At 43.0% G+C, this 27,002-nt stretch overlaps 1 protein-coding gene across 22 annotated transcripts in view; it reads left to right on the forward strand.

Moving 5' to 3' along the window:
- Window positions 1-27,002, forward strand: part of AUTS2 (activator of transcription and developmental regulator AUTS2) — a 1,182,725-nt gene that overhangs the window by 1,141,764 nt on the left and 13,959 nt on the right. For 5 of the 22 annotated variants that reach the window (XM_054655677.2, XM_009442937.5, XM_063814427.1 and 2 more), the window contains 8 exons: window positions 10,990-11,461; window positions 12,871-13,124; window positions 14,239-14,480; window positions 16,152-16,196; window positions 19,692-19,787; window positions 22,191-22,262; window positions 23,521-23,550; window positions 25,263-25,334. In XM_054655677.2, the coding sequence (XP_054511652.1) occupies window positions 10,990-11,461; window positions 12,871-13,124; window positions 14,239-14,480; window positions 16,152-16,196; window positions 19,692-19,787; window positions 22,191-22,262; window positions 23,521-23,550; window positions 25,263-25,334 (1,283 nt within the window). The remainder of the gene's footprint in view (window positions 1-10,989; window positions 11,462-12,870; window positions 13,125-14,238; window positions 14,481-16,151; window positions 16,197-19,691; window positions 19,788-22,190; window positions 22,263-23,520; window positions 23,551-25,262; window positions 25,335-27,002) is intronic. The other 17 variants (XM_519135.8, XM_054655679.2, XM_063814428.1 and 14 more) reach the window with 11 other exon arrangements.

Consider the following 27,002-nt stretch of genomic DNA (forward strand, 5'->3'; position numbering starts at 1 on the left):
TTTTTTTTAGTAGAGACAGAGTTTCACCATGTTGGCCAGGGTGGTCTTGAACTCCGGACCTCAAGTGATCCACTGGCCTTGGCCTCCCAAAGTTCTGGGATTACAGGTGTAAGCTGCCACGCCTGGCCTGCATACACTGGTTTTAAGGGTGGCTGTGCTTGGGTGTGTGTATGTGCATAGTACACAGTGTCATGTGAGCACTTAGTTAACAGCCAGGCAGGGGTGGACAGGCCAGGACAGCTAAGAATCGCGGAAGGAGTCTGGGGGTAGCAGGAAGGCTGCACTGGGAATGGAAAGCAAGCAGGAGATGATGTTATCCAGAGGAAGCAGCTAATAAATATTGAGGCTGGCAGGAGGATACAAGCAAACAAACAAAAAGTGGGGCCGTGTCTTTAAAAGCTTTCTCCGAAACCAATATTTGGAGTTTTTCTGTGTTCTTGGAAGTGACTGGAGATTGCATCCTTCATACCTTATTTCTCCTGTCAGGTCTCCACATATCACATCACAGGATTCAGTTGATATTGGCCTAAGACCCTTGGGGTCGGTGCAATGGGAACGTGTTATAGATATAAATGCCTTACCATTGATAACTCAGAATAAGATATAGGATATCATCATTAAGTCTGATTATCTAAGCTTATCTGTGAGCCTTACAGAAAACAAAAACGAAAGATCAGGACCACAGGTTCTTTGACTACCATTTCCCTATTTTTTTCATTTGTCCTGAACAGGGCCTAACACAAAGATAGGCACGTGAGGCAGGGTAATACAAATGAGTTTTTCCCCCGTATGAAGTGACAATCACATGGATTATATGTGACCTTGACATTGTTGAGTTTCTAAAGACTTTTTAAGGATGCCATACCCACCCCCAATAGATCACAACCTATTTCTCTCATTCTAATGTTGGTCATTTGATTACATAGTCCTTTGTGGCTCTGTTTGCTTGAGACTGCAAAATAAACAAAATGTTTGCAAGTCCAGGTTGACCCTAAAAGCTCTTCATTCTGTAGGCCAAAGCCATGATTCAGAGAACCCGTGGTCTCCACAGTCAAGATTATGGTTGATACACCCCCCTTGAAGGCAGATGTTTTGGTTTTAAGGCATCAGGAATGTGGGCATATGCATCAGGATTGATATGTTTTGGTGTGGGGTTTAGGAGCAATAAACTTGAAACAAGTTTAAGTACACTCAACTGCAGTGTGTTGCTTTTCCTTTAATCCCTAGCAGATTAACCCCTATCAGGGTTAATCTGCTCAACTAGATGATAGCCAAACTAGCTTCTCTGATAACAGCAGCCTCTAATCCACTGGACTCCACACAGCTCTCCCAGTGGGCTGCTGGTGTTTTGGCAGATGCAATGGCTATTTTTTCCTATTTAGGATTTTGCTTTTAATAGGAACCCTGAAGGCCCTCAGAGGTTTGTGATACAGACTTCAGCCCACAGCTCAGCCTCCCAGATGGTAATTAATGTTTACACAACATGACAAGCACAAAATAGAATCTCTTCGAGCCCTGCCAAGCACCCATCATTCCCCCTGATCTTCCACTCTTGCAGTGTTTGAAAATTAATTTGCCTTGAACAAACAGTGGGTTTTCCTCAATTTATTTGTATAGTTTCAGTGACCAAGAAGAAGAGCTGCAAGACTGAATGTCATCCTTCCATTCGCTCAAGTAATTGAATCTTCTAATGGAACAAACTGGTCTCTGCTTAATGATTTGAAGAAAAGAGGGAGAGGAGGAAAATAAAGTGAAGTGTATGTTAGAGAAAGTGGACATTTTTCTGCAAAACATCACTGAATGTAGAATTTTGGAGATACAATCAAAACTTAGCAGGGGGAATTTAAAGTATTGCTAAATTAACTCAGTAGTGCGGTTGGGGTTTTAATACGTATATACAATACGCAGTCTTTGCTTAAAAAGAGATTTTGTTTGAGGCAACAGAATAGACAGGTGAAGGTAATTAAATAATGAACATTGGCCGGGCGTGGTGGCTCACGCCTGTAATCCCAGCACTTTGGGAGGCCGAGGCGGGTGGATCACGAGGTCAGGAGATCGAGACCATCCTGGCTAACATAGTGAAACCCCGTCTCTATTAAAAATACAAAAAAAAAATTCAGCCAGGCGTGGTGGCGGGTGCCTGTAGTCCCAGCTACTGGGGAGGCTGAGGCAAGAGAATGGCGTGAACCCGGGAAGCGGAGCTTACAGTGAGCCGAGATCGCGCCGCTGCACTCCAGCCTGGGCGACAGAGCGAGACTCTGTCTCAAAATAGAATAAAATAAAATAAAATAATAATGAACATTGATTGGGCAGGGTGGCTCACACCTATAATCCCAGCACTTTGAGAGGCCTAGGCGGGAGGATTGCTTGAGCCTACAAGTTAAAGACCAGCCTGTGCAACATGGTGAGACCTCCTTTCTACAAAATATGAACAATTAACCAGCATGGTGGCACATGCCTCAGCCTCCCAGCTACTTGGAGACTAAGGTGGGAGGATCATTTGAGTCCAGGGAGTCGAGGCTGCAGTCTGCTGTGATTGCACCACTGCATCCCAGCCTGGGCAACAGAGTGAGACTGTGTCCAAAAAAATAAAATAAAATAGACATTGCTACCAGCTTGAGGTAATTGCATGTTGATTCACAGAAATTTGATATTTCCATATGTCTCTGGGATTCCCAGTGTTTAAACATTTCAGTCCCTTATTAATGTTCGCACTTTAAAGTCTGGGTTATTTTTCTTATTTGACTGTGATCTGTAGTCTTTCTGTGTGGTGTGCTTTTTGTGGCTTTGTCATTTGGACAGTAACGAGAGAAGCTAACTAGAAGATGGAATAATAAAAATAGGACATGTCTCTTTCTAAGTCATAAGGATTAGATATTCAAAAAGATACGGATGAATGGATGATGCATGGACGGATGGATGTCCTAGGAGCTAGTGCCCCCCACATAGTTTTCTTGATGCCTTTGGAAGCTCCTTCAGGTTTGCTGCGGCAATGACCTTGTAGTTAGTAAGTCCTGTTAGGAGACTTCGTAGCAGAGTATGAAGATGTGAAGACCAGAAGTGCAGAAGCTGTACTTTGGGAGAGTTGGTTTTTTGTGTATTTTTGTTTTTGTTTTGTACTCCTCCTCCTCCTTCATCAATAATATTCACCATTTCCTTTCTGTCCAAATAATACCCAGTTAGAACCAGTTAGAAATTCTGAAGAATAGGTAGAAGGTTTAATATGCACCATGTCCTGATGTGTGCCTGTAGTCCCATCTCCTCAGGAGACTGAGTGGGGAGGATCACTTCACCATGTGAGTTTGAGGCTGCAATGGGCTATGATCACTCCAGCGTGGGCGACAGAGCGAGACCCTTTTAACTTTTTTTTTTTTTTAAACACATGCACCATATTTTTAAAAATTAAAACCATGCACCATACACAGAGTCAAATATTTATGTGTCCTCTTGGTGAAGAGATTTTTAAAAAATCTATTCAATAGTCCAGGCATGGTGGCTCACGCCTGTAATCCCAGCACTTTGGGAGGCCGAGGCGGGGGTGGATCACTTGAGGTCAGGAGTTCAAGACCAGCCTGGCCAACATGGTGAAACCCCATCTCTACTAAAAACACAAAAATTAGCTGGGCATGATGGCAGGCCCCTGTAATCCCAGCTACTCGGAAGGTTGTCAGGAGAATCAGTTGAACCTGGGAGGTGAGGCGGAGGCTGCAGTGAGCCCAGATTATGCCACTGCACTCCACCCTGGGCGACAGAGTGAGACTCCATCTCAAAAAAAAATTCAGTAGGTAAGGCAATTTAAAAAGACTTGAACGATCACTTTCTCAGTTGGCTTATTTTAATGGTAGAGGTGTATTGTCCGCAAAAATAGTTAATTTTAAAATATAGCATCTCTTTTTTTACTTTAACAATAATAATACTCTTATTTACTTTAATAAAAATTTAGTAAGTATACTTTACTAATTACAGTAAATAATACTATTATTTAATAACTGCATATAATTATTCGCTTTGTTTAATAACAAAGTAAACATTGACTTTAATTTTTATATTGTGCTTTTCTTAACTTTCCAAATTTTCTATAATATTCATTTGTTTTGCACTTTTCCTCCTCCTCCTCCTCAATTTTGAAAGTTAAAAGCACAATATGAGAATTAAAGTCAATGTTTATTTCTGGGTGATGGGACTGCAATTAATGTTTATCTTTCCAGTCTCTTTTCTGTGCATACTTGTATACATTTACACACGTAGTTTTCACTATTGAGATCACACTGATAATAGTGCACTTTATTTAATGGCAATTTTGTCATGAGATATTTTCTGTGACATTAAATACTTCTTCACAATAGTTTTGGGAATATTGATTGATTACTTACTTACTATGTGTTGTGCATTGTGGAAAGCACTTTACATGGCCTAATTTATTTCCACAACCATCCTAGGAGGTTGTTACTGCATTTGTGCAGTAAGTCATTGGATTTCTAGAAGTGTAGGAGTTCATCAGAATATACCGAATCTCAACCCTTCCAGACCCAGTATAAGAAATATTTTATAGCGCATTCATTTTTTACTTTCTGGAATGAAATAGATACTTAATGTACCCATCTACATACATAATTTAAAAGTATATATAAAGCCCTAATAAAAATATAAAGGAGAAATAAGTGGAAACCAAGTCATTTATAATAACATACGTTTAAGTATGTAAATGCTTGTTTATATTAGAAGACAATGTTTGACTTTATATCTAGAATGGTATCTAAATACTTCTACTACAAATGCAGACTCACACAAATACATGGTCATGGAGATTCAGATACCTGGAGCAGCCTTACCATTGTGTCATGATTTTCCCAAATAGCCATCAACCCTTGCATATGACCCAGATATAACCAAGTACAGTCCCTGCATTCCTGGAAAAATCAGCGTATATTAAAACCCATGCAAAAAATTACTTTGTGTTTATATACAAAAACAGAGGTGGTAGGTTCTAGGGTTTTCAGCTGCACAAATGTCGGGTGGAATTTAGGAAGTGCATTGAGATATTGTCGTGTGGGGTTGCTGCTCATGTTGCAGTAAATCAGACATCCCTAAGAGCCACCAATGACCTGCAGTCATAGTGATAGCCACACACTCCCACAAATTTCCATCTCTTCCCATAGGGAGTAGTATCCTCCAATGGGAACTATCTATTACGTGACTGACTTAGTTCGCATTTTTTTGCACTGAAAAACACTTTGAAAAAAGCAATTTTGTGGGAGAAGCCATTTCTGAAGGTTTACAAGCCCTGTAATTTTCTTGTTAGGTTCATTCCCAGGTGTTATGGTTTTTGTTATTATGAAGTGGATCCTTTCTAAACTTCATTTTCTGACTGTTGCTGGTGTATAGAAAAGCTGAGGTTGGTTGTGGTTTTTCTTTATTTGGATATCTCGTTGCACTCTCTTATTAGTTCTAATATTTTCTCAGCTGGTTGCCTCTGTTTTCCAGCTAGGTAATTATATTTTTTGTAAACAGTTTTTCCTCTTTCTTTTGTTGTATAATATTTGCTGTTGGTTTTCAATTTAGTTGACAGGAATAATTTGTTTCTTAAAGGTTTGGCCAACATTGTCTGTGAAACAGATACCTTTTGGGAGGGGAGGTGAAGGTTTGGATTATTGAGTACTTTTTCCTTTTATTTTGATGATCCGGTTGGGTTTTTAAGTCAATTTTAGTAATTTATATTTTTTCATAAAATCCATTTTATTTTCAAATTTATTACACATTCACAGATTACATTTTCTTATTTTTTTATACATATATATATACACACACACACACCCCAGTTCCCTGTCTATCCAGTTCTCACTCCTCCCAAGCCCCCAAACAGGTAGTCACTGTTACTGTTTTCTTGAGTATTCTTCCATGGCTTTTTTTTTTGGAAACAGGGTCTTGCTCTGTCACTCAGGCTTGAGCGTAAGTAGTGCAGTCTCAGCTCACTGCAACCTCCGCCTCCCGGGTTCAAGCGATTCTCCTGCCTCAGTTTCCCAAGTAGCTGGGATCACAGGCAGACACCACCACACCTGGCTAATTTTTGTATTTTTAGCAGAGATGGAGTTTCACCATGTTGGCCAGGCTGGTGTTGAACTTCTGACCTGAAGTGATCCACCTGCCTCGGCCTCCCAAAGTGCTAGGATTACAGGCGTGAGCCGCTGCGCCCAGCCACACGGCTTCTTTGTACGTAAAATAAGATGAATATATATATTATTTCCCTCCATTTTCCACAAAAGATAGTAAATGCTCTACGTTGTACATTCGGCATTCTTTTTTACAGCTGCAAGGTGTTCCATTGTGTGGATCTGCAAACATATGTAACCAGTCTCCTAATGGTTACATTTAGGTGGCTTCCAAACTTGGTATTCAAACCATGGTACTATTTCATCGTGTCTGTAGACTAAATCCTTAACACACCACACCAAGGGAACTCCATTTGTTATTTTGCTAAACCTCCACAGAGGTTGTAGAGTTTGCATTCTACTAGTAAAGTACAAAAAAAGGGCCCATTTTCCCCAGGCAACTTGTATCAAACCTATATCAAAATGAAACCAATTTTTCCTAATCTCTTAAAGTTTGTTTATTGAGGTACAATTTACATGCAATAAACTCACCCTTTTTACCGTAAAGTGCGCAGTGTAATTTGAATTTGCATGTATTTTAGTATAAGCATGATGAACTATTTTTATAATCACAAGAAGAGAGATTTTTAAACCCCAAAATGTAATGAATACAACATTTAAATAAGACTACTCAATTTGTACATTCTTATGTCTTTCAAATTCAGCAACTTGCATTCTTTCCTTTATCCTTTGGCAAATTCAGAGTATGCAGTGCAATACCAAGCGATTTCTTAAAATGTGTTCCTGCCAATTTTGGAGAAGTACAGTAAGACAAATTGACTGTCAAGATGGAAAAGCTTAACTGGGAAGATACATTTATTGAATAATTGAAAGGAAGAGGAAATGCATTACCGATTAGCCACAAAAATGCCTGACGCCTAACCTGTGCCTCAAGAGACTCTTGTAAATGGGGAGTCATAAAACTGTTTCAGCCCCCGAAGTTCTTACCAGCTCAAACTCATCACTGCTTTGTTTATAGGTTGCAGTACCAGAGCAACGATGGACTGATTGCTTTCAGGGCTGGCTGAAGTGCAGTGTTACAGCAACTCTTTGTAGCTTTACTAACCCTCTACACTTTAAGTCTGATGTACTTAAATATTTTAACTGAATCCTGGATTTATCATTACCTGCTTTGCTTTGAGACTTCTGCTTTTTAGGAGGTAGCATAGTATAGATTGGAGAAAAGGCAGTTGGTGTTGGCAGAGTTGGGACTGGAACTCAAGCCTTCTGGTTTACAAAACAAGGATGTGACTTCCAGCAAGCAAGTTCCTTCACTTCTCTGGGCATATTCCCTATCTGGTCAGAGAGTGTTAGATTAGATCCTGCTACTCAAAATGTGATCCTCACATCAGCAGCCTCAGCCTTACCTAGAAGATCCTCAGAAAGGCAGAATCTAGAGCCGCATCCCAGAGCTGTGGAATCTGGATGGGGATTCTAATCAGATGTTCAGGTGATTTGAACATGCATTAAAGTTAAAGGAGTGCCGTACAGATTTGCAGGGTTCCCTGGAGAGGTTGGGGTCTTCCCTTCATCTCTGGTAGCTTGTTGGAGATGGTGCTGACGGCCACAGCCTTGGCACCACTCCTCATGTTCTAGCTGTGGTTAGGTTGAGATTGAGACAGTGAGGCAACAGAGGAGACAAGAAAGTCAACTCCAGTGGCCTTTCCGGGGCCTTGGGAAGCGAGCCCACGCCTGCAGGATGCCATCTGCAAGCTTGGCTGTGTTATCCAAATTCTTGAGGCTCATTCAAGAACAAGGAGGTAAACAGAGTCAAGCTAGATATCTGTAGTACTCCCTTATGTGTCTCTGATGTGCCTCCTTACCAGCATAAGTAAGTGTGAATGATATACTCTGAGTGGTGTCCTTTGGAAAAGGAAGCTGATTTTTGGAGGGAATTTGAATGTATACTTACCAAGATAGAAAGTATTTATTGATGTCTTCACCAGCCCAGTCTGGAGAAAACAGAGTAATACAAAAAGATTTTTTTTTTTTGAGACGGAGTCTCACACTGTCACCTAGGCTGGAGTGCAGTGGTGTGATCTCAGCTCACTGCAAGCTCTGCCTCCCAGGTTCACGCCATTCTCCTGCCTCAGCCTCCCGAGTAGCTGGGACTACAGGCACCCGCCACCACGCCCGGCTAATTTTTTGTGTTTTTAGTAGAGGCGGGGTTTCACCGTGTTAGCCAGGATGGTCTCGATCTCCTGACCTCGTGATCCGCCCGCCTTGGCCTCCCAAAGTGCTGGGATTACAGGCGTGAGCCACCGCACCCAGCCTACAAAAAGATTTTTAAAAAGTGTTTCTGCCATTGTACCAAGCATAAAAATCCTAAATTAGCTGTCAGTGTGAGAAGAGTCCTGCTCATGTACCTAGAACTTCTCACTGGGTGAAACCCCTCCTCTGTTCTGTGCTGTTAGGATTTCTGGGCTGTTCTTACTTTCTGTCCCAGACCTGACTCACAGGCCTGGATCATGCATATGAAGCACGTGATTTTTCAATGCCTTTGATAATAGCTTGCTGTGGGAAAATCCTGTGAAAGAAAAATATGGGAAATTTTGTGAAGACACATGGAGAGACACAGAGCTGGATCCCTAACTGTGACATCTCTGAATAAAGGGCCTTCCTTCCTCATTGGATCCAGGAGCTTTGCTAGCTGGATGGGGACCTATCCACAGCAAGGGCTTGGGGTGCCCCTTCAGCCCTGAAGTTAGGAACAAAGGTTTTGAGAAGCCTTTCAATTTCAGTTTTATCCTAAGCAAAAATCTTCCCAGAAAGGTTGATAAGACAGCACTGGACAGAAATGTCAGAAGTCCAGAGTTACTTTTCATCAGCGCTTTGCCAAGTGCTCTGTCTTTTCATACCTCTGAAGCATGTGAAGAAGGCAGCTTTCTTCCCATCTCGCTGGTGTTATTGTTCCAGGCTGTTTGGAGAGACCTGAAGATAGCCAAGTTCCTGTTAGCCAAAAATGTGCTTTGTTTATAAACCCAAGTTTTGTTTTTGCCTTTGTGCATGTTATCAGTTTGATCTGTCTTACCAAAAGAACATTGAAAATAATGAATTGCTTTGATGAGAATTCCAAGGAATAATGGCAAACAAGTGTGTATATACAACAGTACGTAAACAGAAATATGTAAGCCGGGCACAGTGCAGGCACCTCTAATCCTGGCTACCCAGGAGGCTGAGGCAGGAGGATCACTTGAGCCCAGGAGTTGGAGCTGTAGTGTGCTGTGATTACACCTGTGAATATCCAGTACAGTCCAGCCTAAACAACCTGGGGAGACCCCACCTCTAAAACAAAAAACAGAAAACCCCAGAAATACATAGAACCAACAAGAATACCACATACTTTTCCCGTTTGATACAATGAGGTAAGAGGAGAAAGTTAACGCCCAGGGCAGTTCATTTAAGAATGCCTGAAAAACACCTTCATTTCAAAGGATGTTGTCATCTATTCTTTTTCTCTTTCGAAATTGTGTAGTAATAAAAGGATGCATCTTTTCAGCACAAAAATGTGGGAAGGATAGTTTTCCCCCAGTTGTATACAAAAGTACTTACTCCCAAATGGGGCCATTCTTTTCTATTGAGTGCCCTATTGGTCTTTCATTATTCTGTTTTGAGATTTTTATGGAGTTTGGCTTGTGGGGTAATCAAGCCATTCTACTAAATGTGGCCCTTTTGACCTTTGGAGGGAGATCTTTTGACCTTTGGAGGGAGTACATCTTTTACATCCATACAGGAGCAGCTATTTTCTGTATTTCTTTCACGATTGTAGAATTTCACTTAAATTTAATATCCAAGCTTAGTCTCAATGTCCAGCACCCCTTTAACTTGGTTGAGTGGGGACCCCCATGTGGTCCAAGGGGACTTTCTTAAAAGCTCTAACAAGTGTAGTTGACGGGAAACTTTATTTCAGTTCCCGTTTGCACCTTTGATCTCAGAAGTTGCCGGGATCAGGTGACGGGCATTAAGAGACCTGCCTTTTGACTTGGAAGTTGAGCACTTGCTAAACAAAAAATTATCTGTAAATGTCAAGTGTGTCCCTTTGGTCAAAATGGAAAGTGGGGAGGAAGGGAAGGCCAAGAAAAAACATCCGTGTGATGTTAAATAATGTTTGACTCATTTGCTATTGAAAACACTTCTCTTTTGTATGTTCAACAAATGTGTTTGTTTTAAAAGGGAAAAATCAACTTGTCAACTATTGTTTCTTAATTGTGATGCCATAAAAGACTTTCTGGAGATTAAGGAAAACATTCATTTTCAGAATGTAGTCTAGGCTGCTGTTTTTTCTCAGAGACGGAGTCTCGCTACGTCGCCCAGGGTGCTCTTGAACTCCTGGGCTCAAGCGATCCTTCTACCTCAGCCTCCCGAGTAGCTTGGACTGTAGCACACAGCACCACACCTGGCTAATTTTTTTTTTTTTTTGTAGAGTCAGGGTCTTGCTATGTTGCCCAGGCTGGTCTCGAACTCCTGGGCTCAAGCAATCCTTCCAACTCGGCCTCTCAAAGTGTTGAGATTACAGGTGTGAGCCCCTATGCCTGGCGCTAGGCTGCTTTCTTGAATGCAGTCTCCTCTGGCCAGTTGGCCTTTCTCTCCCCTCCCACACCCCCAGGGTCATTGCTCCCCACGGGCAAAGGCTGTTCCTGCATCTTTCTCTGTCCACCATTGACCCCATTTGCTGTGGGCGCATACCCCCGCAGGTGGTGGAGACAAGGACCCAAGCCAGGAGGGTTGGTGCCAGGTCCTGTTGCTGGAGTTGTGTGATAGCCTTGGAGTTTGCTTTCCCTCCTTACCCCACACTCACATGTCATTGCCTGTGGTTTTGTCTTTGCTCTCTCCCATGCAGATCCGGAGTTAGGTGTTGGCACGCTACCAGAACATGACAGCCAGGATGCAGGGCCGATTGTCCCCAAGATATCAGGTCTAGAGAGAAGCCAGGAGAAGAGCCAGGACTGTTGCAAAGAGCCAGTCTTTGAGCCTGTGGTGCTTAAAGACCCCTGCCCTCAGGTCGCACAGCCAATACCCCAGCCCCAGACGGAGCCCCAACTCCGAGCTCCTTCTCCGGACCCTGACTTGGTGCAGCGCACAGAAGCCCCACCTCAACCCCCACCTCTGAGTACACAGCCACCGCAGGGCCCTCCTGAGGCCCAGCTCCAGCCTGCCCCGCAGCCTCAGGTGCAGAGGCCACCCAGGCCACAGTCCCCCACCCAGCTGCTCCATCAGAACCTCCCACCTGTGCAGGCCCACCCCTCTGCTCAGAGCCTCTCCCAGCCATTGTCAGCCTACAACAGCAGTAGCTTAAGCCTCAACAGTTTAAGGTGAGTGGCCTGCTCTTCTTTGGCCTGACTTTTGCCCTCTCCCTGGGGATCAGGTGGGTGGGAGTCGGGGAGGGATCCCTAGGGAGACTGAGGTTTCCTTGTTGGAAACATCATCCTTTTCTCTGAGACTAGAGACAAGAATGGGGCTGTTGGGTGAGACTCGGGTCTCTTGGGAAAGGACAGGTTGGGATGGGTGGGTGGTGAGGACATTGTAAAGAAGTAAAATATTTATGGGCACTCGAGAGTGGAGGCGGAAGGAGAGGAAGGCTTGGAAAGCCCTGGGCCAGGGAGACCCAGCAGCCGTGGGAGGCAGGGAGTCGAAGCCTGGGGCATATCAGAGGCCACGCAGTGTGAGCAGATCCTTTCAAGAGAGGCTCTTTGCCTCTGATGGAAGAAGTGTTAAAGAAAACTCGTCTCCCTGCAGCTCCAAAGGCAGGAAGATTGGGACCTGATGAGTATTCCAGCTTAAGGATTTTTTTTTTCATTCTGATTTACTTCCTCCTATGTGGGTCAGAGAAGTAGGGAAGAAACAAAACAAGCTGCATTTAGAGAAAGTGAGAAATTTCTGTATGGAAATCCAGGCTCTCCTCTGTCTTGTTTTTGCCAAGTTACAAAGAAACGTCTAAGAAGCAGCACAGAGGAACACAGCAAAGAAAAGAGAGGCAGAAACCCAGTGTGCAGCGCCAAGTAGAGCCAAGCCCTGGTGCCCCGGGGGCTATCATTCTAACCCGGCACAGCTCCTGGGGCTGTGTGTCTTTGTTACTGTTTTCCTTTTGAAAACCTGGTGGCTTTGGTGGTTCCGGGCCTTGCTTTTTCCTAAGAGGGGAAAGCACAGTCTTTGGGAGGCAGGTTTCTTCCTTCCCCAAGGAGCCGGGCCCGGCTTCTGCCCCCTCGGCCGTTTCTGTGGCCTCCAGACCATAAAGTGATATGAGAACCCAGGCACCTGGGTTTCACCTCTTCTTTGTGTGTCTTCATTTAAGAGGTAACAAGACAGATGGGGGGAACTCAGATCATCGCTTTTTTTATTCCTTTTTGTTAACCGTTGCTTTATAGGAGATGTAGCTAGTGGAGGATGGAAGGCTGGGGATTTTCTAGGGGCATTGATGAGAATCTGGCCACAGGAGCGAGAGAGGCCCTGAGGTTTAGGCAGAATGAGCTGTCTCGACACCAAGATGCCCCACAGCCCTGAAGCAGCAGTTTCGGTTTGCTCTGTCTGCAGTAGCGATGGGAAAGTTTGCAGGAGTTGTGATTTCAGAAAGTGTGCGCGTACAGGGAGGATCTGTAAAGAGGAAGGGGCAAGAGAGACTGTGGTGAGGGTTTAGGGGAAGGAGGTAGGATTCTTTTAAAGAGAATACATTGCTTACTTTTTTTATTTTTTTTCTTTTCTTTTTTTTTTTTTGTTCCGATAGCAGCAGCAGAAGCAGCACTCCAGCGAAGACTCAGCCCGCCCCACCTCACATCTCCCACCACCCCTCTGCCTCCCCGTTCCCCCTCTCCCTGCCCAACCACAGCCCCCTGCACAGCTTCACACCCACCCTCCAGCCCCCCGCACACTCACATCACCCCAATATGTTTGCCCCTCCCACTGCTCTGCCTCCTCCACCACCACTGACATCAGGAAGTCTGCAGGTGGCCGGACACCCGGCCGGGAGCACTTACTCAGGTAGGACGGAGGGGCCTGTGCTCGTGACCCCGACCCCCACGACCCCTCGCTGTGACCTCACCCTACCTATGTTGTCCCGATTGCAAGGTTGCATTTGCCTACAATTTTTTCCTTCCTTACTGTAATCTTCCTCAAACGCTCTCTGGCCTGAGGTCCAGCAAAAATACCTGTCAGCACCCATACTAAGCTAGCTCAGCCCCTGTGAATCAGACACTGCCCGAAGAGAGTGGGTTTGTTTGGAGTTAGGAGGCATTTCCAGCTAAATTCAGCCACTGAGTGGCCAGACCCAGGTAGTGTGTCCTGTGTCGTCTGGGCTCCCCTGAGGGCGATGGAAGTGTCCCCAAGCCCATGTCTGTCTCGCTCCAGGATCTTAGATTGTGTCCTGGTTTAAGGGGTTTCTTTTCACTGGGCAGGGCAGGGCCTTCTCCTGTCTCCTTGGGAGGAGATAACACACTCTTTGTGACAATATATCCCAGAATTTTAAGGGCAGACCTCATGTTAGACACAGGGTCCTTGTCTCCTCACCTGTGTTAATCAGGTCAAGTGTCCCAGTTTTGGTCCAGTGTAGCCATGTTATGCCGCCAATACAGAGAGCCATATAGCAGTAATTGACACTTGAAGAGGACATGCGAGCCCTGCCGTGTGAACAGCTGACATTTATTAGTGTGCTATCACTGTCACTGTTCCCAAGCACTTACATGTGCAAATTGCTTTAACCCTCAAAAATCAAACCCATGAGTTAGGCAATATTATTGTCCCCCTCTTGGAGATGGGAAAACTGGCCCTCAGATGGGTTATTTGCCATGCCCAGGGTCACTCAGCCAGTGGTGACAGCTTGAAATCGGACTTTGGCGTTTGGCCTGGAGTTTGTTCCCCAAATTGATAGACTGCCTGTCCCCGAAAGCTGGGAGACCAGCTAGAGAACAGGGAGACAGGGTGCGACCGGGCCTTGGTCTCGTCTGCTTCATTGATTGCCCCCGTATATCTCAGGGCCCAGCCACACCCTGCCACCCCTGCCACTGTGTCATCAGCCCCGTATCCCTCCACAGGAAGGCAGTCCGATGTCCTTTTCTGAAGGAAAAGGTGTCATCGTCTCCCTCTTCTTCTCTTCCAGAGCAAGACATCTTGCGACAGGAACTGAACACTCGTTTTTTGGCCTCTCAGAGTGCTGACCGCGGGGCTTCCCTGGGCCCTCCGCCCTACCTGCGGACCGAGTTCCATCAGCACCAGCACCAGCACCAGCACACCCACCAGCACACGCACCAGCACACCTTCACGCCGTTCCCCCACGCCATCCCACCCACCGCCATCATGCCGACGCCAGCACCTCCCATGGTGCGTACCCCAGGCAGAAATGTGAGGATAAGTAGAGCACGACTCTTTTCTTTATGCAGCACGTGGGACCGGGCTGGGCAGCGGGGCCACCAGAGATCGAATGGGGAGTGACGGCTGTTGGCTGGAGAGAAGGGAATGTGTCCTAGTGCCCTGCCTCAGGCAGCTCTGACTTCAGGGGCCTAAAGTAGGAACTTCTTTCTAGGCAGTTGTATCCAGCACTGCGGGCGGAAATGATTCCATCTGCCCTCAAAACAGTCATGTCCAGTGTTGATGGCTAACTTCTTAAAGGGTTGTTTTGTTTTCTTGAACTTCCCGGGGGACTGTCACCGGACAGAAAATGCACCTGCTTGTGCTTTGCATCAAGTGCTAGCACATACATTCTTGCAGGGTAATGGGGGTGAAGAAGAGAGAAGAGAAGGGAGAGAGACCTCTGCCAGGAGGCTGGGACTGCATTGGGTGCCACCTGTGCATTCCGATGGCTTCCCTAAACCCACTTTGTTGGAGGTGTTATATTTCTTGTGTTTCATAAGACAGTCCCTAATCTGGTATTGTGCTCTGTCAGCCAGTGTTCAGGGATCCCCGCAGGGACAGAACGCTCTGCCTTGGGGCAAGAGGAACCACTGGCCATGACATGGTCTTGCTTTAACTGGGGGCTAGCACATGTCCAGAACCAGTGAGGAATTTTTTTTTAAGTTAATAACGATAATTAATAGTGCCATATTAGAATGCTAAATATTCTCAGATAGAGTCCTGTCTAACAGTGAGTATTAGAGTCATTTTTTACTTATTTAATTTTTAATATTTCAGGAAATACTGGATTTTAAGGCCATTACTATAGGCATTGTGAGAATAAATTGCATGATTTTAAAAGGAGTCCACTTCACCCAACTTTGCTTCCTCTCCTTCCTCTCCCTCCCCCATCTTGTTTAACTTACTTTTTAAAAATGTGTTTGTTTTTAAAGTTTGTTTTATAAATTTCATTTCAAGGAATATTAGCAATGAGGCCTTGTGACCAGAAATATGTTCTTAATAGCAAATCCTGTATCTCTTTTTTGGATGAACTATACTTAACAATTAGATTTTGAAGATCCTAAGATTTTGAGAAAGTTTTATGCTGGCCTGTGTGAGCTGTTTCACAAATAAATTTAACCAAGGGTAGTTATAGCATCAATATGATGACATTATTTAGAGGGAACAATAGTATACTCTTTTTCTGTTCAAATGAAAGGCTGTCTGGCCTACCCCAGATCACTTTGTATTTGGGTATAATACATTTCAGAAGACAGCTGCATGGCAAGACAGTTTTTCTGCCAAAGTGAAGATGAAAATAGGGGGAATTCACTGGGTAAATCAGACCAAATGCTCACCTCTCTCTGATTTATCTGGATAATTGGCTGTTCTCTCCTGTTTAGATGTTTGGTTCGTGCCAATCTGTAGAAAGAAAATAGTAGGAAGAAAGGCATCCTAGTACGTGCAGAACTAAAACGTACCACTTGGTTTTTAATTTTGTTCTTCCATTTCTGTTGGCTTCTTGTCAGGGAGACTCAGGAGCTCAGAATGGTTTCATATGTAATGAGGTTATGGGGTCTCATGACAGCTTAATGGCAGGGAAGCTTTGTAGGGCCACCTCCACTGTAGCAGTGAACAGAAATGCAGATTAAGTAACTAGCTTTTGCTTTGATCCCTTTACAGTTTGACAAATACCCTACAAAAGTTGACCCATTCTACCGGCACAGTGTGAGTTTCATTACCATGCTACACATTGAATGTAACTGCTTTGCCATTTTTGTGCTCTTGCCACAGATCAGTCAATGACTAGCAGCCTTCCTTAATCATCTTTGCAAGAGTTCCCATTGCTCCTCGCCACTTTGGATGCTTGCTTTTGTGGTGTTTTGCTTTTGGTAAAGATGCAGTATCATCTTCTGAATCAAAAGATCATAAGCATTCCAAAGGCTTGAAAGCAGAGTTGCTCTTTAGTGGCAGTCAGGCATCTGTCCTGCAAAGTGAGGTGTCTGCAATGGAGTCAGTAGAGTTCCAGGAGAGTCTGAAATCACAGCATTTCAGTCGTCAGTTGAAATGCCACTAACACAGAAGTTCTGGAATGCAACCTGAATTATTTCCTCTTAAATAGAAAGTCCCTTGTCTTTTTGACTCATGACTCTTCAACAAGTAGATTTTCATTTGCTCTAGACTAAATGTAGAACCTTCTTCCACATGGCTGGTATTGTTCTGTTGAGTTTGTTACAATAGAAAGTAAAAATATCACTTAATTAAAAGAAACTCCCAAAATTGAAATGAGTGATATTTTCTCTTTAAACTCATTCTCCTTTATTTAAAAAAAATTAAAAAAACTTGTTTTATGCAATTTTAAGACTATGTTCTGGAACTTCAATTGATAACACCCTAAGTTATAGGTTCAGTTAACTTGTAAGACAAGAGCTTATTTTTATTCAAAGACCTTGAATATTTCCATGATATTTTGATGATGGGGTGAATACTGCATCATTTTTATCTGAAAATTTGCAAGTTTCTTTGCCAGTGATTTCTTTTTTTTTTTTTTTTTTTTTTTTAATGAAACCAGAAAAAAGAGAAGGTTAATCATTGCTTGTAGCCGTGTTGATTCACCATACTCAACTGTTCTTGCTTAGGTTTGTAGATAGTGTTATCATTTGAGAAGTGCTACTTTAATAGATCAGCAAAGACTGAATTCATTCATATTCTGAACCAGATAATTAGATACCATGTTAGTCAAGAGGTTAGCTGAGAAGTCAAGGCTAGAAAATATTAGAAATCAATTGAAAATTATGTACTCTAGGGGCATTTAGAAATAACATAAGATGAAAGACCTCTTCAAAAAGAAGTTAGAAAAGTGTATTTGAGTGATGCCTCCTCCCCCTCCCTCCCAACATGGTCCCCGCTGTTCTGCTCAGTACCAGAATACAAAAACATATTTCACAGGGACACCCAAAGCCCAGTAGACCTATGGGTTTCCTCTTTCGGTCTGGCCCATGGATGCCACCATTCTGCCCTTAGTCTATACTCTGCTGATTTAAAGTAAGGACCAGCTAACAAAATAATTCAGGCTGGGTGCAGTGGCTCATGCCTGTAATCCCAGCACTTTGGGAGGCCAAGGCAGGCGGATCACAAGGTCAGGAGATGGAGACCATCCTGGCTAACATGGTGAAACCCCGTCTCTACTAAAAATACAAAACATTAGCCGGGCGTGGTGGCGGGCACCTGTAGTCCCAGCTACTCGGGAGGCTGAGGCAGGAGAATGGCGTGAACCCAGGAGGCGGGGCTTGCAGTGATCCGAGATGGCTCCACTGCACTCCTGCCTGGGCGACTGAGCAAGACTCCATTTCAAAAAATAATAATAATAATAATAATTAATATAGAAAGTTTAGCGCCCAAAAAGTGGCTCAGATTTACTTTCTAGGACCCACTGCGGTGCCTTCTGATACGCATATTCTACAGTCCTAGGCCGAAGATGGAGAATAAGCCTGGAGGCCTGAATTTTTGGAAGGTGTATGTATTATTACTTAGGCGCTTCAGGTTTTTAGTCGGGGAGGAATAGTCAGCTATATTTATATTCTAAAAGGTCAATGATGGAATAAAGCAAAAAGAAAGTGGTAAGAACATCCAATTTTTAAATTGTAAACATTAAAGGGAAAAGCCCACCTGGAGGCAGAATACTTGAAATTTGAGTGTGTTTCACTGGGGCATGTATTTAATTACTCAGCTTTATTCAGTGTACTGTGGGAGAGTTATTTCATATTAGGAGTTATAGTGGATAATATATGAAGTACTCAGTCTCCCCTGCTTTGGGGATTAGGACATTATAAGGGGAATTAAGATGCAATGCACTCAAGTATCTAAAACACAATTTTAGACTTAAAAGTAGTTTTAAATGAGGGCACTTGGCTTGCAATCACCGTTTAAGTGGATTTAGTTCAATATCAATTAGTCTGAAAAACTTTGCTGCATCATTGAAGGGAGCAAAATGAAATAAAGACCAACAGAAAAAGGACGTGCTCTGAACATGGGATTGCGAAATGTGAATTTCAGTCATTACCAAAAATAACTAACACAAATACTTTATTAAGAAGAGCTTCAATTATTGTTGTAATTTTGACATAATAAACCACCACGAAGGTGGGGCATTATTTAAAATATTTGTATGGTGGCTTGATAAATGGAACCAAACCAATAGGACCTCAAAAAGATTAAATTTTTAGAAGGAGGGAAAGTTGTGTTTGCATTGTCTTCAGATTCTCTGTATTTCTTTCCTCAATTGTGTCCTTTTGTAGGCTGTTGATTCAGGAAAATTCATAGTCTTCATTCAGAGTCATTCTTTTACCATCATAGAGTGGACTCCTACGTGAAGGGCTTGGCTTGAGTATCCTCCAAAGAGCTTGTTCATTTAATAGCAGGTACCATTCAGAAGTGGCCATAAAAACTCAGACTTCATATGTTAATACGGAAGTGCTTTGAGTACCTGAGACTTAAACAAGAGCAACTGAAAGCTCGATAGTGATATTCCAGACTCAGGTTATTTCTGTGCAACTAGAATCCATCTTCTAGACAAATTGGCAGCTCCATTTAAAGTATACATCGAGTCGTTTTATTTTACCCTTTCACAAATATTTGTCATTATTTTAGATGAGAGAATTAAATTGTCCTCTGGAACTGCCACTTCTGCAACAACCTAATGAAGCAAGGATTGTGAATATACTCTCATTTCCTCAAACTATTAAAAGTCTGAAAGTACTAATTGAGTTTTAATGGTATAAAATCCTGGCACTCATGAAGACTTCTTTTTCTTCCCCTTTTTTTTTCTTTTTTCTGTCTTTTTCCCCCTCTAATTAACTTGTAATTTTCTGGGCATCTTATTTGGCTCAGGATCCCTCCTGTTTTTGAAATGCATTAAAATCTCCAATCATTTAGGACTTCTATCTGATTTAACAATTAATAATTAGAAAAGCTCCCTTTTTAATGATGCCCCCACCCGGGATGTCATTTGCTGGCTGATTGATCCTGAACTACTTTTAACTTTTTAAGTTACACATTCGTGGCACATCTGTGTGATCATTCCATCATGGCTTCTTGACTAATGGCATCAAACTGAGATTACGTGGCTTGCTCATGTCGATGTCTTTCTATGGGACGGGAATTTGAATATGTCACTTGCCTCCTACTAAAATCTTTTTTCCCCCTCTCCGTCTTTGGCCACAGCTCTTCCATTCCTATCCTCCTGCAGTGTCGGGCATCCCCCCTATGATCCCACCCACTGGCCCTTTTGGTTCACTACAAGGAGCATTTCAGCCGAAGGTAAGAAACCTCACAGTGAAAACACACAGGCATGTGTCTAAGTGGCGTCCCGGGCCAGGCGTGCAGGAAGTTCTGCGTCCTCTTGCCTGTGCAGTGACTCATTAATCAGGTCCTAAGTGACCACTGGGATTAGAGTGAGCCTATTTTTCTTTTTTTTTCCGAGTCCATCTAGTTTTAAATGGCCGTGAAAATTTACTTTTCAAACTGTACTACCCAGATAATCTCAGTTAAGCTAAGATTTCTTGTGCTCTTCAAAATATACATAATATTTATTTTTTTTACTACCAATATCGTGGACATAACTTCTGGTCAGGAATTCTATGAAATATCAGACACATGTGCGCCAGGTTGTTCCTCAGGTGTATGTAATTAGTAAAGACACAAAGCTGGGTCCTTACTGATTTTAGTAGAAGTGGGGATAAAGGTTCCACAACTAAAATTGTATCCTATGAATTCTCCTCATTCTCCCTCATTTCCCTCACCAACCCCATCGGCTGCAAACAGGGCCTGCCAGCAGGTGGGGTGGTCGCCTCCCATTTTGGTCCTCCTTTCTTTCTCCCTCTCTCTCAGCCATCCCACCCCTGCCATGGTTACACTGGCCAAGGCCAAGACTTTGTCATCAGTTACTAACATCCTAGTGTGAAATTAACCTTTCATCCTTTATAAAAATTAAATTCTGTTCTACCTAGTCAGTGATAATGCCGTCCAGCGTTGGCTACAGCTATCTCTAAAGGTCAATATTGAAGAGTCATTCTCGAAACACTCTCTTTTTAAATATACTTACAGCTTCTATTTTACTTTCACACAAAAATAAAAAGAGCCGTACTTTCATGTGGGTAACCATTCTCAGACTTGAAGATATTCTGCTGTGTGCCATTGGGTTTTCGTTTTTCTTTTCCCCACCATCTCATGTCTAAGGTAAAACACAGTTTTGGGCCAGAGTCTTCCAGGATAAGCACATAACTGCATTTCCAAAGACGTGTTTCATTAAAACTAGGGACAGGAAAAGAATTAAAAGGCATTAGAAGTGGGGTCCCCTCCCCCTTCAAAATCACCTGCATTGAATTGCATTGAATTCAGTTCATCTATTGAATTTGCCTGCATTGAATTGCAGCCTATATGCAAGGTTACAGATATGCAGGGCTTTTATGACTGCCTCGTTAAACACCTCCTGTCTGGAGATAAAATGATGGTGATTTTAAACTCCTTCCCCCAGTCTGCACCTCACTACTCCCTCAGACCCTGGTCTGTCCCCTCTAGGTTACACCAAATCTCTGGGGCCTCCCCAGACAGACTGGTAGGTCATTTAATAAATTAGACTATTTCCCTCACTCACAATTATCCAATCACACAGAAAACTACATCTGGGCAAGAAAGTGTCTCTCCTGGTGTTGAAATAGGCCTTTCCAGGCCATCGTCCTGATTGAATATGTAGATTGCAGTTCATTAGTGGAGTTCTTCATATGTATGCAAATCAGGTTGTTAACAACTCCAGCTTAATTGTTAGTTGTACTGCAGCTGATTGCTTTTCTTTCTTTCATTCTTTTCCCCCCCTTCTCCTTGTAGGCAAGCTTCGGGCCTAAACTTGAGCTCTTTTTCCCCACGAGTTTAACTTCCTGGTGTGGGGGGTGTTCATAGAAGTTGTGATTTCTTCCATAAAATAGCTGGTGTCGTGTCCTGAATCCTTTCCCACTAGAAATAGTGATTGTGCCCAAAGTAGGCTTTTTATTGTTGCTAATTCAAAGGACAGAAGCTCACAGATAAGGTTAATATTAGCAATATTTGAGAATGGTGGTGGGAATAGGTAAGAGCAAGCAGAATTGCTTTAGAAATCATCAAAGAGCAGATCCGCAAGGTCCCTAAATTAGGTTCTCTTGTCCCATTTCCACCACTGCTAATGAGTAATTACTGAGTGTAATTCCTTATTATTGTCTGCCAGTTAAAACGGAGAGCTTAATGTCTGTAAAGTACTTCCAGTTATTCTGATGAGAAACACCTGATACTGCCAATTATAATAATGTTCACTTAAGCGTTTCTTGGAATGTTTGGTGATTAAGCAAAAAAACAGTGGCAGTCCCTGCCATGGGTTCATTCAGAGGAAGAGGAGTTCCAGGACAGCATTTACGTTTGTTGCTTCTCTTTTTTGGTCCTGTGCTTTTTATTGCAGTGAAATGTTCTGGGGACCTCTCTCTGCTTTTAGATGCCATTGCTGGAGAGAGCAAGCTGTGGTCAGGCCCCCTTGAGAAAGAGCAGGTGTGGTCCCTGAGAAAAATGAATCTTGCGTTTCAGAAGGAAACAAACAAATGAAGTTTGGCTTCTCTCATTTAGCAGGAGGGAAGGATCTTGCTTTCATGTCACCTGTTTTGTGCTTCCTAAGTAAGCTGTGGTCTAATTAATTTGTAGACATCCAACCCTATCGATGTCGCTGCTCGGCCTGGGACAGTCCCACACACTTTACTCCAAAAGGACCCGAGGGTACGTGCAAAGTCAGGCTTGGTCTCAGGTAACACCAGGGTGTGTGTGTTTGCACGGGACGGCCAGCCCAGTGCTCGCATCTTCCTTAGCTCTTTTGAGCGAGCTGCTGTTTCAGCTGTTCTTCTAGTTTGTGGAAGAAAATGCCAATTACTCTTAGAAAACACAGTCTCTCCTGCTCACTGCGAGCATAGGACACAAAGAGACCGACTTGCCGATGGGAGAAAAGAGGAATGAGTTACGGTCTGAGCCCAGAAATTGGACAGTGTCAGCTTGTATAGTTTTTACTTAACCAATCTTCTCTGTCTGTATCTCCTTAAATTGTCTTACACAAGTGAAGTAGCTACAGAATGTTTTGAATGGAGAAGCACTAAGGCGCTTTTCTTCCTGGAAGTCAGGCTACACATCCCCCCCTTGCCTGGGGTCAGGAAGTTATTGTACTGCACGGCTCTTTGGCCCTCTATTTTTAATGTGCTAGGGATCCTTTTGTACTCTAGAGCTAAATAAAATATCCATTATGCTTTGGTTATGTTGTTTATTCATAATTTATTACCACTGCCTGCTTCCAAAAAAGGAATCTGAAGTTATACGATAGATACAATCTTGCCTCATTGATTGTTATTTATAGTCATCTTTATACGAAATATGAAAAAATCTTTAACAATATTGTCTTTTTACCTACATAAGGGCAGTCAGAAATTGATAACCAGAGTTAGATAGAAGTTTAAAATGACTCAACTATGTAAGTATGTCATGATGGGTAGTGAACTTCTGGAAAATGTCTAATAGCTATAAATAATGTAAAGTCATCAATGTAAGGGTATTGGTAAAGAGAGCCTAATTCTCCTAGATGGATGGAAAGGACACCTCTCCCCAGATACCAGTTAGTAGACAGCTTTAAAAGCCGGGGGTCTGAAGGCCATTCTCCCTCAGACCTACCCGGTGTGGTTTGGAGCTCAAAACAGTGAAACTCCTGGTGTGTGATGTGAGCAAATCATGTTGCCAGAGGGCACATTGCTATTGATTAAACTTGTACAGGGGCTTGTCAGCGTAGCTGTACCAAGGCTTGTGAAGTGGGGGAGGGGACACTTGGCACTTTTGATAGTGTGAAAATGGGTTAATTATTCTCTAAAAGGGCTTCATTTAAAAGTAAAATTCTAACATTTTAATTTCCCCTCCTAATGAAGCACTACAAATTTGTTAATTAGAGCAATTGTTTGAGTGACAGGCATGTAACCAAGTTGTCATTTTCTCTTCACAGTTGACAGATCCTTTCAGACCTATGTTAAGGGTAAGAAAGCTTCTTATAGAACTGTTTTGCAACCTCTGTTTGACTCCCTGTGGGTTAAAAATACAAGTCTATTACAAGGAAATAAGCCATAGAAATGTTGGAATAAGACATTGGAATGAACGGTGATTGGGTTTTTCAGATAGTGTGATTGAAAATGGCCTAAACTGTTTTGCTTTGACTGTCGGAGGCCATTGGCTTTTTTTTTAATCTCTACAACAGAGAAAAGTCAACGAGTCCGATCTCTTGTTAGCAGTTCTGGTAAAAGGTTTGACTACTTGGAACTTAAGGGGAAAGACTGAAGCTATAGGCTGAAGTTAGTCTTTCTTGCACTTAGAAAATATGTAGCTGGGTCCATTTATTTTGGCTGGTGGCTCCCTCTTTCTGTAGTAAGTGACATTGACTTGCCATAGCCGTTTGACCTCCTTTTAAGGTGCAGGAAGGAGGTACTATAAGCATCTGGTTTGTTAACATCTTGCTTAAAGCAAATTGTTCTCGAGGTCTGGAGACTGGCCAGTGTGATGACCTCTAAATGAATCCTGGTGGTTGGGGGATAAGACAGGCATGATGAATTGTTGGACAGAAGATGGATGGACAGCAGATTTCTTGCTATACGTAACTCATTTCTAGGGCACATAATCAGATAATTTGATCTCTCCAGGGAAAAAGGAGAATTGTGTCATCACTTAGGTGAGGCAGTATATTATTTGTGATTTCAAACTACCCATAATTTCATTGCAAGAGAAGAGAACTGACCCAGACTTGCATTTAAGTATATATTTTCGGAACTAACTCCATACTGTAGAAACCAGAAGCTTCTGTTCTTCGCCGATGTAGAATGAGGCTGTGTTTTCTTCTCATCTGTCCAGTAGTCACTGACCGCGCACGCCGAGCTTATGGGTAGATTACTTAGCAGAAATGAAGTGAAAAGGTGGTCCCTGCCCGCTGACTGGTAGAAGAGAATACACTCACAGCACTCCACTCCTTATAAAGCAAGACATGAAATAATTGGGGAGATATGGATTCAAATTCAACCCCAGAGGGTGGAGGATGGACTTGAGATCTGCAGAGGCCTAGAGAACAGGAAGGAAGGAATATTCTTCTCTTTGTTTCTTTCTTTAAACTTAGGAACAGCGCCCACCAACACGAATGGGTAGTTGACTCTTAGCATTTACGGTAACTGGGCTTCAATCAAAATGTGAATTTCTTTGTACCACTTTGGGGGTTAAAATAAAAACCACCACGGTCTTGGGGGAGGTTAGGACAAGTTCTGTACCCTCTCTTATTTTGATTTGACTCACAGACATTCACTAAGGAGCTCTTCTGAACAGCTGATTTGCATTATAGCATGGCAGCATTTGTTAAGTAGGGCTTCCCACTCTACCAGGTCTGCCAGCTGGCACCAGAAAAGAAAGAGAAGAGACACAGAGTGGGATTCAGGCTTTTGCCATCTTGTCCTTGGTAACCGGGGAGGCCCTTGTCAATGTGGTTGTCTGAGTAGCAAGCCCACGTGGGGAGAGAGGGGGAGCTGGCTGTGACTCCCTTATGACTGGGCGCTGGAGAGCTACTGATGGAAGGCGCTTGGAGAGTACAAAGCACTCTTGTTTCACGAAAAAAGCCTCTGCAGCCAAAATCTGCTGAAAGCTTTGGGGAAATTGAAGGTGGTTTTCTCTGAAATGTCTTCCTCCTAACCACGTTGCTCTTTCTTGTTCCAGAAACCAGGGAAGTGGTGTGCTATGCATGTTCACATCGCCTGGCAGATTTACCACCACCAACAGAAAGTCAAGGTCAGTCCGACCTTCGTGGTGTAGGGAAGAATGGGATGCGCATGTGAGTGTGTGATGTGCTCGGGAGAACCTGGTGAAGGAGGCATTTAAAACACATTTTACAGACCCATAGTTAGGAAGGATCAAGCCTCTCTTGGAAAAGCTACTCAGAAGTCTTACTTATTTTTTCCTAGAGTCAGGGTCTCACTCTGTTGCCCAGGCTGGAGTACAAGGGGACAATCATAGCTCACCACAGCCTTGAATTCCTGGGCTCATGTGATCCTCCCACCTCAGTCTCCCAAGCAGCTGGGACTTTAGGCATATACCACCATACTTGGCTAATTTCTTGATTGTTGTTTTTGTAGAGAGAGGGGTCTCACTGTGTTGCCCAGGCTGGTCTCAGACTCCTGGCCCCAAGCAGTTCTCCCACCTGAGCCTCCCAAGTAGCTGGGATTACAGTGCAAGTCACAGCAGCCAGCTCAGAAATCTTACTGTTAATTAGGGAAACCACTAGTGAAATTGCAAAACAAAAGCAAACTGATAATGCCCCGGGGTTTTGTTCCCTTTATAATTTTGTCATTTTATTGATCCAAAGGTCTTGAATATGGATTAAATGCTAAAATAAAGCTTTTGGAAATAAAATTATAGTGACCAAGAATTAGAATACAGAAAATACTTTGCATCTGGGAAGAGCTACAAATGAATGTTGGGTTTGGGTTTTTGTAAAAATAGTGACTGGTGCATTCTTTTCATTTTATGGCTGTGGGAAAATGGTAGAGTCATGTGTGCCCTATATGAAGATGGTGCTGCTGAACTGTCATTGGTTCTCCTGATGGTCAGTGCCAGGGATTGGAATACAGTCAGTACTTGCAGGAGCCACGTTCTGGCTAGTTACCTCGCTGTCCAAAGACGATTTTTCCTTTTTGTCTATATTTTCATCACAGGGATGAATATATTCCATGTTCTGCTAGAGCCTTTATGACTCAGTAGGGGAGAGATCAAGAACTTCTGCAAGTCCCTGGATACAGCATCAGCGCTTGGCTTAGGGAACAAAGTAACTGACAAGTCCGTATTTTACAGTCTGGGTATTTATAGGCTATGTTACAATGCCTGCAAAAATGGGAGCAAACAAGCAATCAAGTAACTCCAATAAGCTTCACTTAATCCATTTCTTCATGAACAAGCTTTTAGTCCTAACAGCATTTGGGAGTTCTCATGAAAGAAATACAGGAGACCAATGAGCCAGGAGATAGATAGAGCTCTTCATCACAGAAGAGACATGTTTTTAAAAGGGTTACGTGATTTTTAAAATAAAACAACCCAAGTTCCAGTCACTCTAGAGGCTGAGGCAGGAGAACCCCTTGAGCCTGGGAGTTTGAGTCCAGCCTGGGCAACATAGCAAGATCCCATCTCTAAAAAAAAAAAAAGAGTAAAAAATAAAAACCCAGTTAAAAGTTTTAAGATGCAAACCTCAGTAAATGAGGTCACTAAAATATTTTGCTTTGGTTGTCAGATACCTGCTCTTTCTTATAACATGCCATCAGTGAGTTTGGCTCATTTGTACTTTATTGTTAGGGGAAGTTTAACTGGAAGCCTTGTGGTCTATCTTAGAAAATGTGTGTGCTTTGAAGAGCTAACTAGATTTTGATGATTAGTTCAATTCAGTTTTTGTTCTGGTTGATGTGGTTA

The sequence above is a fragment of the Pan troglodytes genome, chromosome 6 (assembly GCF_028858775.2).
Source record: "Pan troglodytes isolate AG18354 chromosome 6, NHGRI_mPanTro3-v2.0_pri, whole genome shotgun sequence".
NCBI lineage: Eukaryota > Metazoa > Chordata > Mammalia > Primates > Hominidae > Pan > Pan troglodytes.